General features: G+C 42.7%; 1 protein-coding gene across 3 annotated transcripts in view; it reads right to left on the bottom strand.

The window, feature by feature from the left end:
• The window catches only part of LOC139405702 (nuclear receptor subfamily 4 group A member 3-like), a 40446-nt gene extending 26034 nt beyond the window's left edge, over window positions 1-14412 (bottom strand). The window contains exons 1-3 of one of the 3 annotated variants that reach the window (XM_071148126.1): window positions 14304-14412; window positions 9660-9818; window positions 2971-3779 (exon numbers count right to left, since the gene is read on the bottom strand). In XM_071148126.1, the coding sequence (XP_071004227.1) occupies window positions 2971-3777 (807 nt within the window). In that variant the 5' untranslated portion in view covers window positions 3778-3779; window positions 9660-9818; window positions 14304-14412. Of the gene's footprint in view, window positions 1-2970; window positions 3780-8536; window positions 8619-9659; window positions 9819-13098; window positions 13176-14303 lie in introns of those variants that run through there. The other 2 variants (XM_071148127.1, XM_071148125.1) reach the window with 2 other exon arrangements.
• Between the last annotated feature and the right edge of the window lie 311 nt (window positions 14413-14723).

Below are 14723 nucleotides of genomic sequence, written 5' to 3'. Positions count from 1 at the left end.
GTGGCCATCACCTGTTGAGTCCTGTCTCTAACATTAGATGGTGGCCATCACCTGTTGAGTCCTGTCTCTAACATTAGATGGTGGCCATCACCTGTTGAGTCCTATCTCTAACATTAGATGGTGGCCATTTACCTGTTGAGTCCTGTCTCTAACATTAGATGGTGGCCATCACCTGTTGAGTCCTGTCTCTAACATTAGATGGTGGCCATCACCTGTTGAGTCCTGTCTCTAACATTAGATGGTGGCCATCACCTGTTGAGTCCTGTCTCTAACATTAGATGGTGGCCATCACCTGTTGAGTCCTGTCTCTAACATTAGATGGTGGCCATCACCTGTTGAGTCCTATCTCTAACATTAGATGGTGGCCATCACCTGTTGAGTCCTGTCTCTAACATTAGATGGTGGCCATCACCTGTTGAGTCCTATCTCTAACATTAGATGGTGGCCATCACCTGTTGAGTCCTATCTCTAACATTAGATGGTGGCCATCACCTGTTGAGTCCTATCTCTAACATTAGACAGTAGTCTGGAAATTAGCAGATGTGGTGAATGTTGTGCAAACGTTGTTAGGAAAATGTTGTGTAAATGTTGTTAGGAAAATGTTGTGTACATGTTGTTAAGAAAATGTTGTGTACATGTTGTGTGGATAACTTTGTGTACATGTTGTGTGTTTAATGTTGTGTAAATATTGTGTGGTTAATGGCGTGCTTGTTGTTGTATAATGTTGTATGGATAAGGTTGTACAACCTTTTGTGTATAATGTTGTGTGGCTGTTGTGTGTATAATATTGTGTGGATGTTGTGGGGACAATGTTGTGTAGACGAAGTTGTACAAATGTTTTCTGGCTGTTTAGCTTTGACTGTCAGAGCTCTGGAATCACTGAAGTGCAGGATAAACATAAATTGTGTGTGTGTGTGTGTGTGTGTGTGTGTGTGTGTGTGTGTGTGTGTGTGTGTGTGTGTGTGTGTGTGTGGCTGATGTGGGATGTTGACAGGCTACGTCTGGGTGCTGAGCTGTGTAGCAGACGCAGAGCCCACGGCATAAAGCCCCCCCCCCCCCCCCCCCCACTCACACACACACACACACACAGCCCCTGGCCTGCAGCCACCAGACGCTGCTTTCATTAATTACTAAATAAAAACAAATTGTGAAACTAATTGAAAAGAGGGATAATTCATTTCCACCTACCACAGGCCTCATTCAATTATCTCTATGTACCTTCTGTCCCTTTTATTTCTCTGTCTCTTTCTTTTCTTTCTCCCGTCTCTACTTCTCTCTCTCCTTTTCCATCGAACTAAATGAAACCCACCAGAAAGAGCACGTTTTATAGATGACAGGATGAAATGGGATGGACATTAGATCTTGTATTGGATGACAGGATGAAATGGGATGGACATTAGATCTTGTATTGGATGACAGGATGAAATGGGATGGACATTAGATCTTGTATTGGATGACAGGATGAAATGGGATGGACATTAGATCTTGTATTGGATGACAGGATGAAATGGGATGGACATTAGATCTTGTATTGGATGACAGGATGAAATGGGATGGACATTAGATCTTGTATTGGATGACAGGATGAAATGGGATGGACATTAGATCTTGTATTGGATGACAGGATGAAATGGGATGGACATTAGATCTTGTATTGGATGACAGGATGAAATGGGATGGACATTAGATCTTGTATTGGATGACAGGATGAAATGGGATGGACATTAGATCTTGTATTGGATGACAGGATGAAATGGGATGGACATTAGATCTTGTATTGGATGACAGGATGAAATGGGATGGACATTAGATCTTGTATTGGATGACAGGATGAAATGGGATGGACATTAGATCTTGTATTGGATGACAGGATGAAATGGGATGGACATTAGATCTTGTATTGGATGACAGGATGAAATGGGATGGACATTAGATCTTGTATTGGATGAGAAATATTTCATTCTACACACACATACAAGAAGTGAAATAAGCCCTATGACTAAAAGCAGGCTCCTGAACCATGACATAAGGTACTGAGATGAGTGTGTGTGTGTGGGATGTGTTATATATGACGTGAGATAACTGTTATAAGAGACCGAACAGAAACTGTATAATACTGGAGGAATGAATTCTTAACAAACCACATGTATTTTTATTGCTCTAAAACATTATTAGTTACAGCCTTTTCATTTCAGCTTTATTTAAACCGGGAAGTTCCATTCAACTTTTTCAAGGGAGAAGTTTGAACAGTTACTGTACTTATGCTCAGTGTTACGGTATGGATGTGATCCCTCCTCCATGGAGAACCTAGCTGTGGGATTGGGTGAATGATCTAGCTCTCTGTGTTTTGGTGAATATGTTGTTCCTACAGTCCTGTTTCTCTCTCTCTCTTTCTCTCTCTCTCTTTCTCTACCTGGTTGAAGGGTCTCCCAGCTCAACAGAGAGACTAAGGAAAAGAGAGAGATAAAGAGAGAGAGATAAAGAGAGAGAGAGAGATAAAGAGAGAGACAAGAGTATTTCTCTTTCTATCTGTCTCTCTCTCTCTCTCTCTCTCTCTCTCTGTCTAACTCTCTCTCCATCTCACTCTCTCTCGCTCTCCCTCTCCCTCGCTCTCTCTCTCTCGCTATCTCTCTCTGTCTTTATCTCTCTATCTTTATCTCTCTCTCTCTCATGAGATGGACTTTTAGCAGCCACTGTATTTTTATCGCACCCCGCCGTCACGACACACACACAACCTTTCTGCCCTGCTGGTTGCCTGGAGAGACGACCCTCACAGGCGCCGTGGCAACTCCTCAGACGATTTAGAGAGCACTCAATGAACAACAGAATGAGAGAGAGAGAGAGAGAGAGAGAGAGAGAGAGAGAGAGAGAGAGAGAGAGAGAGAGAGAGAGAGAGAGAGGAGAATAGCATGAGAGATGCTCATGGGGTGTCATCAGGTGAGTGTGAGGTGGTGTTTCAGGTGGTCTTACCTTGAAGAAGCCTTTGCAGCCCTCGCAGGTGCGTACGCCGTAGTGCTGGCAGGCAGCGTTGTCGCCACACACGGCACAGGTGCCCTCTCCTGGGGGGCCGCGATGGGGGGGGGAGGGCAGCCGGTCCCCCAGCAGAGGGTTACAGGACCCCAGCGCCAGAGAACGGAAGGCCAGTCCTCCCGGGCCCCCCGGACCCCCAACCCCGCGGTGCAGGTGGTACAGGTGCTGTTCCAGGGGTGGGCCGTGGGGGTGAGGGGGCACCGAGGAGGACGAGGAAGAGGATGAGGAGGAAGAGCGAGGCAGCCCCCCTCCCAGCCCCTCATACCCCCCACTGTGGGGAGGGGAGTGCTGATAGAAGTGGGGGAAGCGAGCGGACTTGAGGGGACCGTGGGAGGGGGGCTGCAGGGAGAGGTGGGGGGAGTCATCCCAGAGGAAGGAGGAGCCAGGCTGGGGGGCGAGAGAGGGGGTGGTGGGGGTGGACGGAGGAGACTGTTTAAAGTACATGGAGGAGGAGGGCATGGTGTCAGATTGTGGGTAGGACTCATCCTCCTTCTTGATAAGCGGCCTATGGGAGGGCATCTGGTATAGGCAGGAGGACTTGGGCTCGTAGCTCCCCTCAACAAACACGTTGAAGCTCGGCAGAGAGGTGGTGGCGGCCGCCGAGATCTCACCCCCCCCCAGGTCCAACTTGGTATAGTCCGGGGTCATGAGGTCAGAGCTGTAGCTGTCGCCCTGGTAACCAAAGGACTGGGCGGAGTAGGACGAGCCTGGAGGGGCGGGCCCATACTGTGCCTGCACACAAGGCATGTCTACAGAGAAGGAAGGAGGAAAGAGAGAGAGAGAGAGAGAGAGAGAGAGAGAGAGAGAGAGAGAGAGAGAGAGAAAGAAAGAAAGAAAGAAAGAAAGAAAGAAAGAAAGAAAGAAAGAAAGAAAGAAATAAAGAAAGAAAGAAAGAAAGAAAGAGAGATGATCAGGTTGTTGTGTTATATACAGAATTTAAACATCAACATTGTAGTGATAGTGAGAGTGTAAGCGTGTGTGTGAGAATGTTGGGGAGGTGATGGTCACAGTTTGGTGCTGAAACCCACAAAACAGCAGGATCTCCTCCCTATTTGTGACGTTGATTATTTATGCAGTTAACAGATGCACATAATGCAATAGTATGAAACATGTGAGGAAGATGTTAGTGTGTTGTTAGTGTAATTCCCTTAATATGACACTCATTAGCCAATTAGTCAAGCAAATAAAAACATGTTAGCCAATTGGTGAAGCAGATAAAAACACATTAGCCAATTAGTGAAGCTAAGCTTAGTGGTTCTTGTTCACTCGGCAGGAAACTGAAGAAAACGTTTTGGAATGTACCTTAACTTGTCCGATAACAACTGTCTTTTTAAAAATAATTTCAAAACTTTTTCTTACGTTTTCTCGAACTGAATGAGCCCCAGATTGAACCCCCATCCACTTTGCATTCAACACACCTGGTCATAATCCCCCACAGCCATACATACAACCACACACACAACGCAACCCTCACTCCAGCACAGCTAAACTGTAGGAGAAGTTTGTTAGTGTGTACTGTGTAGCTGTGTGTGTGTGTGTGTGTGTGTGTGTGTGTGTGTGTGTGTGTGTGTGTGTGTGTGTGTGCGTGTGCGTGTGCGTGTGCGTGTGCGTGTGCGTGTCTGTGTCTGTGTCTGTGTCTGTGTCTGTGTCTGTGTCTTTTGCCCTAGTTTATCTGTCGTTTGGGGACTAAATGAGGCCTGTATCATTAAATGTTAATGGACCCTCATGGTGCTGGACCCTTACTAACTCTGGCCTCTAAAACAACCAGCCACACACATGTTCTGTCACATACTGCCATTACAAGCTCAAAGATAGGATGGGGAACTGTGAGTGTGCGCGCGTGTGTGTACACAATGCATCAAGGGAGAGGTTAATTATCATAACGACCTCCGTCTTAGACTGGGGATCACACACACAGCCCACAATGTAACCACAAATTAATAAATATAATAATAACAACAATAATTGTTAAGATTTGTATAATAATCATAATAATAATAATATATACAGTTGAAGTCAGAAGTTTACATACACCTTAGCCAAATAGATTTAAAATCAGTTTTTCACAATTCCTGACATTTTAATCCTAGTAAGAATTCCCTGTCTTAGGTCAGTTAGGATCACCACCTTATTTTAAGCATGTGAAATGTCAGAATAATAGTAGAGAGAGTGATTTATTTCAGCTTTTATTTCTTTCATCACATTCCCAGTGGGTCAGAAGTTTACATACACTCAATTAGTATTTGGTAGAATTGCCTTTAAATTGTTTATCCTGGGTCAAATGTTTTGGGTAGCCCATTCATTCCTGACAGAGCTGGTGTAACTGAGTCAGGTTTGTAGGCCTCCTTGCTCGCACACGTTTTTTCAGTTCTGCCTACACATTTTCTATGGGATTGAGGTCAGGGCTTTGTGATGGCCACTCCAATACCTTGACTTTGTTGTCCTTAGGTCATTTTGCCACAACTTTGGAAGTATGCTTAAGGTCATTGTCCATTTGGAAGACTCATTTGCGACCAAGCTTTAACTTCCTGACTGATGTCTTGAGATGTTGCTTCAATATATCCACATCATTTTTCTACCTCATGATGCCATCTATTTTGTGAAGTGCACCAGTCCCTCCTGCAGCAAAGCACCCCCACAACATGATGCTGCCACCCTTCACGGTTGGGATGGTGTTCTTCAGCTTGCTAGCCTCACCCTTTTTCCTCCAAACATAACGACGGTCATTATGGCCAAACAGTTATATTTCTGTTTCATCAGACCAGGGAACATTTCTCCAAAAAGTACGATCTTTATCCCCATGTGCAGTTGCCAACCGTAGTCTGGCTTTTTTATGGCGGATTTGGAGCAGTGGCGTCTTCCTTGCTGAGCGGCCTTTCAGGTTATGTCGATATAGAACTTGTTTTACTGTGGATATAGATACTTTTGTACCGGTTTCCTCCAGCATCTTCACAAGGTCCTTTGCTGTTGTTCTGGGATTGATTTGCACTTTTCGCACCAAAGTACGTTCATTTCTAGGAGACAGAACACGTCTCCTTCCTGAGCAGTATGATGGCTGTGTGGTCCCATGGTGTTTATAATTGCGTACTATTGTTTGTACAGATGAACGTAGTACATTCAGGCATTTGGAAATTGCTCCCAAGGATGAACCAGACTTGTGGAGGTCTACAATTATTTTATGAGGGCTGATTTCTTTTGATTTTCCCATGATGTCAAGCAGAGGCACAGATTTTGAAGGTGGGCCTTGAAATACATCCACAGGTACACCTCCAATTGACACAAATTATGTAATTAGCCTATCAGAAGCTTCTAAAGCCATAACATCATTTTCTGGAATTTTCCAAGCTGTTTAAAGGCACAGTCAATTTAGTGTATGTAAATAAGTGAAATAATATGTCTGTAAACAATTGTTGAAAAATGACTTGTGTCATACACAAAGTAGATGTCCTAACTGACTTGCCAAAACTGTAGTTTGTTAACAAGAAATGTGTGGAGTGGTTGAAAAACGAGTTTTAATGACTCCAACATAAATGTATGTAAACTTCCGACTTCAACTGTAGTTATCTATTGTTGATCAATATTAAAAACCTGCTTTTGATGGCGAGAAAAACATCTCAAGACATTTTCCACCTCTTTAGAGAGTCCGAGGTGAGCCTGGGCTCTAATGTATTAGCCTACCTGTGTGTGTGTGTGTGTGTGTGTGTGTGTGTGTGTGTGTGTGTGTGTGTGTGTGTGTGTGTGTGTGTGTGTGTGTGTGTGTGTGTGTGTGTGTGTGTGTGTGTGTGTGTGTGCGTGCGTGCGTGCGTGCGTGTGTGTGTGTGTGTGCGCCTGCGTGTGTCGTAAGTGCCCAGGGTTTGTGGTGTTTGCTCTTCACTCTCGAGAAGGGAACTGTCAACAGCGCGCAGTTCCCATTGACGCTCTGCGCGCGCTGTGCCGTAATCGTCTTGTTCCCACGCGTCATATTTATTTAGTAAAATATGGGATTTATCAAGCCTACTACCATCATTTTTCCTGCACGCCTCCTTTCCTCTGCGGACTCTTAACAACTGTGTACATTTGCCCTACGCACATGGCGCAGGCACAAACGTAACTAAATTACATATTTATTAAGTCCGTTTTGACCAGTGAACACAATATAACTGTACATTTTGGCTACGTGACTTTACCTGTGGGCTCGAAGCCCTGGCATGACTCACACTTTACAGCGGGAGACACCTATATTAGAGACAGAGATACAGATGTCACCATGGGTGAGCCGCAGGGCTGAAGTGTAACCACGGGAACGCGCGAGAGACACGAGGTCAGGGGGGAGTTTGGAGGTCTGACTCAAACCTTCTCAGAGTGCGCGAGTTCCATCCGTCTGGAAAGGAGTGGGCGAGCACGGCTGCACTCGAGCAACCGCCAGAGTTTTCTTTTATTTCTATGACGGCCTCGCGAGTGACCCAGGCAGTTGCACTACCCACGCGGAAACAGGCCTACAGGTGTACAGAGATGAAGGGGATTTGTAACTGCCTGTGTCTTCAAGGGGAGAAAAGGAAGAGAGAGAGATTTTTCCTGGGTCTATCCAACAGTGGGGGAGGGGGGGCTGATGTGTTAATTCCAATTGAAACGCTTCCTTATAAGACTATTCCACCTACCTTGCCTGAAGTCAAACGCATACATGCACGTATGGACACACACCCATTCACACACATAGTGATGATATAAACACAACCTAACTGATGTGTGTACCTTCTCCTCACGTGCCCCTATGCACACACACCTACTTCTGAGTAAACACACACACACACACACACACACACACACACACACACACACACACACACACACACACACACACACACACACACACATATTCAGACAATGCAGTGTCATGTTAAAAACAAGCCAGAAGCACTCTAATGACACCAGATTATATCCCAAAAACCGAAAACACCCTTTTCATTCAAACACCACGACCTCCACCTGACAGCAAGTTTGTGCGTGTGTGAGTGTGTATGTGTCAGTGAAGAATGTGTGTGTATGCGTGTGTGTACAACATGCATGAGTATTTGAGTGTATGCATGTGTGAGTGTGTGCTTAAACTACATGTGTGTTAAACAGTGAGGGTTCAGTCAGACAAGCCAGGCAGATAAATGCTACCAGCTCTCAGAATCTCACGACAGAATTAGACGTTCATCCACATACTGGAACGTCAAATTTCGAAGTTGTTCCAAACTTCAAATTTCGTGTGTTTAAGGTTAAGATTAGACAATAACTCCGAAATGTTCAATTTAGGGTAAAGTTCAGACATTAACTTCGAATGGTTAAGGTAAATTTAAGGTTTGGGATAGGCTTATAACAAACATATCGAAAACAACTTCCAGGTCATCTCCCCACTTGCACAGACATGGATGGAAGTTGAATACTGAATTGTATAACGGGTGACCTGGCTGGATAAGCGTGTGTGTGTGCACGTGTACGTGTACGTGTGTGGTATGATGATCAGAGAGAAGCAGTCTCTAACCTCGAGGTGTGCATTTCAACTGGACACAATGCATCCGTTCCAAAAACTGAGCGTGCTTGTTCATTGTCAGAATGCCATAGATCTAACAAACAAGACATGAAGTGCATAAGTAAATACATAATACATTATATCGATCAAGGAAACATTCAGAAGTTGTAAAAAAAAAATATATATATATATATATTATATTATATATATATATATTATTATTTTAAAAGTTGATTTTAATGGACACTCATATGGGCAGACTTGATCATTCTACCTAAATATTACAGTCAAAACACACGCAGATTGAAACAGATTGACAGCAGACAGCGATTTGAGACATTCGATCTAAATCTTATTTTGTGTGTTAGTTTTTGGACGGGTATTGACCCGCACATGCGTAAACCGCTTGTTCACATTCATGAAATGTACCAGTATGTAAACTTGATCTAAATACAGGTATGATGCAGAAACCCAGAACGGGTTTTTGTCCTAGAGGCTGTGGTCGCCTCTAACCGCAGGCTCGAGGGCCCCATGTGTCCCTATACCGGCGGGACAGACTACCTTTATCACCATAATCTATCAGGAGAAAATACATGTGCTTTTAAATTAGGCTACTTTATTTTGGCCTCGAAGGTTTAAGACGTTTAACCTCACTAAGTTCATTAAGCAGATCGATATCTACAGATTTGACTAATTAGATTTTTTGGTCCTGCTTTTAAAGTCGGTGTGTCTAGTTTCAGAAGACTATTTCCGTCCCCATATCTACAGATGGAAATGTCAACTCGCGCGCACTCACTGACACAACACGCGTAGAATTATAAATCAGAACTGACTTGGAATATATTAAATTACCATTTAGACCATTCAATATCGGTTAAATTAAAATAATACATTATGTTGTTGGTCTAAACTATATGGTTTGTTATATAAACATTTCTAAATATATAGGCCTAATATTGTACTTAATAAAATAAACGCACTATAGACCTAGCGTGAGACACGACTGACTGAATGAAGAAACACATGGCAGAATAATAGTTTGAAAACTACACGTGCATTTGAAACAAGTTTTAAAAGCACCAACTCAGGACAGGTGCGACGACGACCCGGGCCTGTTCCCGGTGTTTTTCAGTACCTGGTGTGAAAGCCTCGCGCTGAATGGTGTTCTGTGTGGGGGGCTGGGGACTGATGCGACTGTGGTGGGGGACCGGGAGCGGGGAGTACTCGAAGGGACTGTCCGGTAGCCGGGACTCTGAGCTCGGCTGGGCGCGCTCTTCCGAACCCGGGTCTGGGTCTGGAGGAAAGAAACCAGAGATATGGGAACTCCCAAAGCACACCGAAACGGATGACATAGCTTACTGCACAAATACAATACATTCAGAAAGAGCGGAATAAAGTCGCACATAATATAGCCTACACAGATTACCCGGATGGAACAAAACGCACAGAAATTAAAACATGAACAGAATAAAATGAATTCTCAGTGATGAGGGGAAAACCAGCAGGCGTAGAGATGTGATACAGAATTAAAGGTCAGACCTAGAAAGAGAGATCCACAGACATGCGACAGAAGATTGGAGGAATATACATTATTATAAGTACAATTATAATTTAGCAATAAGAAAATCTGCAAGCATCCCATAGCGCTCTCATTGAATGAATACTTCACCAAATACAGAAGTGAACAGATATTATCTATAACCTCTCTATATAATTTAGCCTACAACTCAGAAATAGAGCAATCATTTTGAATTCCAATTTCAACTCTTATAAAAGTAAAATATTGAAGATTGATGAGAATAGACTAAAAGAATATAGACTAAAAGAAAAACTAGAATCACCACCTGCGAGCAGCATAAAAATAATATCTAAATCTAACAATGATCTATATCGTGAAATATCATATGAATCTATTCAATTATCATATTAAAACTTTTTCAAACAAACAATAATATTAAATTAAACAAGTGTCTTCAAAAGAGCATGGTTATCATTTTGATAAAATTGCCAGTGGTTCTTTCCCGCACTAGTCTGAGGCTCATGCACTACAGGTCTCAGGGTTCAAAGGGGTTCGTTATTAGAAAGAGAAAATAGGTTACAATATCCACCTGAGTAAGTTATGAATCTCAGAACCGAAACCTCTCCGCTCCCAGTGCGTCTTGCTGCCAGCCAGAGCACAGCTCACCGCAGACAAGAGATTTCACAGCGCCTAGCGCCCCCTCTCTGCAGCACTCACCTACAAACACTGACCCATACCCGGACTAATTCTCTCCACTAAACCGGGGACCAGTCCTCCCTCTCCGGACTCATTCTCTGAACCGTCCCGGCCGGGAGACATGCAGTCTTTTTGGAGATCACTGAACAGTTGAACTCTGTTTGGATAGGTTCTTAACATTATCACTTTTCAAATAGGCCTGCGGGCTGATAAAATCTAAAACTATAGCCTAGGGATCTAACACGTTTTTTGTTGTTGCTTTGTCTGACATGTTTCTATGCCTATTATTCACTCAATGTCTGGAGAATGAGTTAGGCTCAATTATAACATGAACCTCACCAGGATACAGACAGTCGCTTCTCTCAGTCTCTCACATTCTCAATCTCTACCACACCAGAATGCTTGGCTAATCAGGAGAGGAAATGTAATATTCTGTCTCAATTGTTTCTACTTCATAGACGTGGAGGTCATTGTATTCTATTCCATGATTTGTTGTTTGTTTTGTAATTCAGCGTGCTGTGGTAATAGATCATATTGAATCGGTGTCAGACCGAAATAAAGCAAATAGCCTGTAACGCCTTGAGAGCAAAAAGGCAATATGCATTTTACGCTTTTTAAAATAGACCCTTTTTAAAATAGACCCTTTTAAAATAGACCATTTTTAAAATAGACCCTTTTTAAAATAGACCCTTTTTAAAATAGACCCTTTTTAAAATAGACCCTTTTTAAAATAGACCCTTTTTAAAATAGACCCTTTTTTTAACAAAACAATTTTAACCTTTATTTAACCAGGAAAAGCCCATTGAGACCCATAGTCTACTTTTCAAGGGAGACCTGGCCAAGAAGGCAGCAACAATCAATACATTAGAGAATTTAGACATACAACAATACAATACAATTCAACAACACGATCTAGATTTGAAAAAGCATTTACACTCCTGTGTAACAGTCTCCCATCAACATACAGAGATATGTAGACAAAGGGGCTACGAAAAAAGCTTCAATTGCACTGGTCTGTGTGTGTCCATAATGTGAACACAGGGCAGAAGGGTCTCCTCTCTCTGTTTCTCTCTCGAGCCGGCCAGTGGGTGCTGGGCCGAGCGCCCCGGTAACCTAGAGAACGGCGAAAGAGCCGTGAAGCACGCGCCCCAAAGCGCCGGTATAGCCCCCCACGCCAATAAGCCAGTCAGCGCGAGGCTTCCAACAAACAGATAGAGAAAAGAGAAGAGATAAAGGAGGGCTGGAGAAATATACAAGTACAGTAAATTAGCCCTGAGGAGCGAAGCTGTCAAAAAGAGGAGACAGTGTGTGTGTGTGTGTGTGTGTGTGTGTGTGTGTGTGTGTGTGTGTGTGTGTGTGTGTGTGTGTGTGTGTGTGTGTGTGTGTGTGTGCGCGTGTGTGCGTGTGCGCGTGTGTGCGTGTTTCTGTCTACACACCCAAAACCAATTTTAACCGCCTGAGAGAAACTCATACCACACATCTCATAGTGAAAGATACAAATTCTGGCCTTCAAAGAAATGATATGGACCAGAGACTGCTGTGTGAATAGGAGATGCAAAAGTTTACTTTTACTTGGTGGATATATTTGAGAATCTGACTGATTCCTAAATGTAAAAAAAAGTAGGGTATTGGTCTGGGGGTCCAACCTGGTCTCAGAGCATGTAGTTTTATTCTGTAGTAAATCTGAGGCACTCCATTTAGTATGATATGTTATGTTGCAAATGGTATTCATTTCTCGATGTCCATAATCAATTTCTTATGATATGTTATGAATTGCAAGTGTCCTACAGTGTGTTACGAATTTGCAAAACATACAATAAGTTATGATTTTGCAAAATGTATGATATGTTACGAATTCCAATTTGTTGTGGCTAAAGATAGCTAGGTGGCTAATGCTAACATTAGCTCGCTGACTAGCGTTTGGTAGGCTAGGGGTTAGGGGTTAAGGTTAAAATTAGGAGTTAGGCTAAAGGGTTAAGGTTATGGGATGGGTTAGCTACAGGATTAATGTTATATTTAGGGTTAGGAAAATAGTTAGCTAACATGCCAAGGATTTGCAAAGTAGCTAAAAAGTATTAAGTAGTAGGAAAGTTGCTAATTAGCTCAAATGCTAAAGTTGTCCGTGATGAGATCGGAACACGCAACCTTTGGGTTGCTAGATTTGGGTTGCTACATTTACATTATACCCCCACCCATCCACCTGACCACCTTTCGTTTTTTCCTTAAGTAACCAACGGTCTTATGTAACTATACCAAACATAACATATCATACTAATTTGAGTGTCCTGGATTTACATCTACTATGTTATGTCTAGTCTATGATACCAGACTGGGTGGTCAGACCAACCTTAAGCCTTACTTCGAGTCATGGACCTCCTTGCTCCAGGATGACATTTAGGTCAAGATCCACGTTCAATGGCAGTAACTCAACTTCAGAAAGAGGCAAGGCTATAGATCAAACATTGATATTTGTTTCCCCTGATCATGTGAGCAATAATGTGAGCAATGACAGGCCTGTCTTATTCAGAAAAGCCACATGCTACACACAGACAGACATTTAGAGAGACAGTCAGAAATACAAACAGACAGACAAACGACAGACAGACAGACAGTGTGACAGAGGACATTTAAGGTTGGTCATCGGCTGTACTAGTGTTTATAAAACAATATGTTTTATTTTGTAGGCATATAATCACACTGTTTGTTCTAAACTATGAGAAACCTACCTGTTTGGATAAATGATGTTAACATAAATAATTTGAAATTAAACTAAAGATGCCTGCATGTTTTTCTGCAAATTGCAGTCAGATTTATTTCAATAATATAAAATCGTCTCGTGAAAAACTCTCATATGTAAGATGTCTGTACTATAGGCCCAGGGCTAATATTCACCCAGCACACAGACCAACAAGCTCTCAGGTTTTTACCAATTAAATTATTCCCGTATAGCCGGGAATAAATGGCCAGGTATTAGTCTGACACACTTCACTCACACACGTACAGCAAACTATGTGTTTTGTTTTATAACTATTGCAAAGGCATCAAACATGATGTCCACATAAAGCTGAATTAATACACAATCATGTCCTTTATAACAGTGGAGATAATAAGAGCCTTGATGTCAGTCCTCCTCTACTCTCAGCCTGTCTGACTGTCTGTCTGTGTTCTTCACTCAGCTCCATTAGTGCCTAATACTGCCTATGTCTCCCACTTCATTGTCTGACTGAGAGGCATCCATTTCCATGACAACCACAAAGAATATGATACCTTCCTTCAGCAAATTAAATTCAAATTCGGTTCCATCTGCCCTCGGTGACACCAAACACACACACCGAGGCTCCCGAGCTCACGAGTTTGCCAAATCAACAGGTCATCATGCACGAGAAAGTTAAAGACAGCGCTCGTGTTTTAACAATATAGCAATCCGGTGTGCAGAGGAACCTACAACTAATTATGTTTCTCTATGAGACCAATAGTCTAGTAGCCTAATGTAATAATTAATTAAGTGGTCTTTAGAATATGAGAGAAAGTAATTTATTCCCAGAAGTATAGACAATAACTTACTTGTTTGCTGTAGCGGTTCCGTCTTTACATGTGTTATTAACCCAACATAAAGTCTCCTGTATAGATCCAGAATAATTACAAAAATTACCAAAGCTGCTGAAAAGTAACACGTATATTTGCAGAATTCGTTGAGGATGAAGCGACAGAAGAAAAAAAAAAATTCTTTCTTTTTGTTTTTCCTTTAATTATTCTAAAGGAAAGTAGGCTAGAATATAGTCCGATGTGTGTTTTAAAAGTGTGTTTCAGAGTGATCCTGTGTATGTGCCAGTGATGATGCGCGCAGATGTAAAGCCGTAGTGCGGGATTGTTTATGTGCGCGGTCTGAGGGAGAAAGTCTAATACAGCATTTATGTGAGTCTGCCTCCTCATAGAGCGCCTGGTATGTGCTACGTCAATGTGACGCCATGGGAGAGGTGACGT

Source organism: Oncorhynchus clarkii, chromosome 3, assembly GCF_045791955.1.
Source record: "Oncorhynchus clarkii lewisi isolate Uvic-CL-2024 chromosome 3, UVic_Ocla_1.0, whole genome shotgun sequence".
NCBI lineage: Eukaryota > Metazoa > Chordata > Actinopteri > Salmoniformes > Salmonidae > Oncorhynchus > Oncorhynchus clarkii.
The sequence above is the reverse complement of the archived record's forward strand: the minus strand, read 5'-3'. Positions and strand labels throughout refer to the sequence as shown.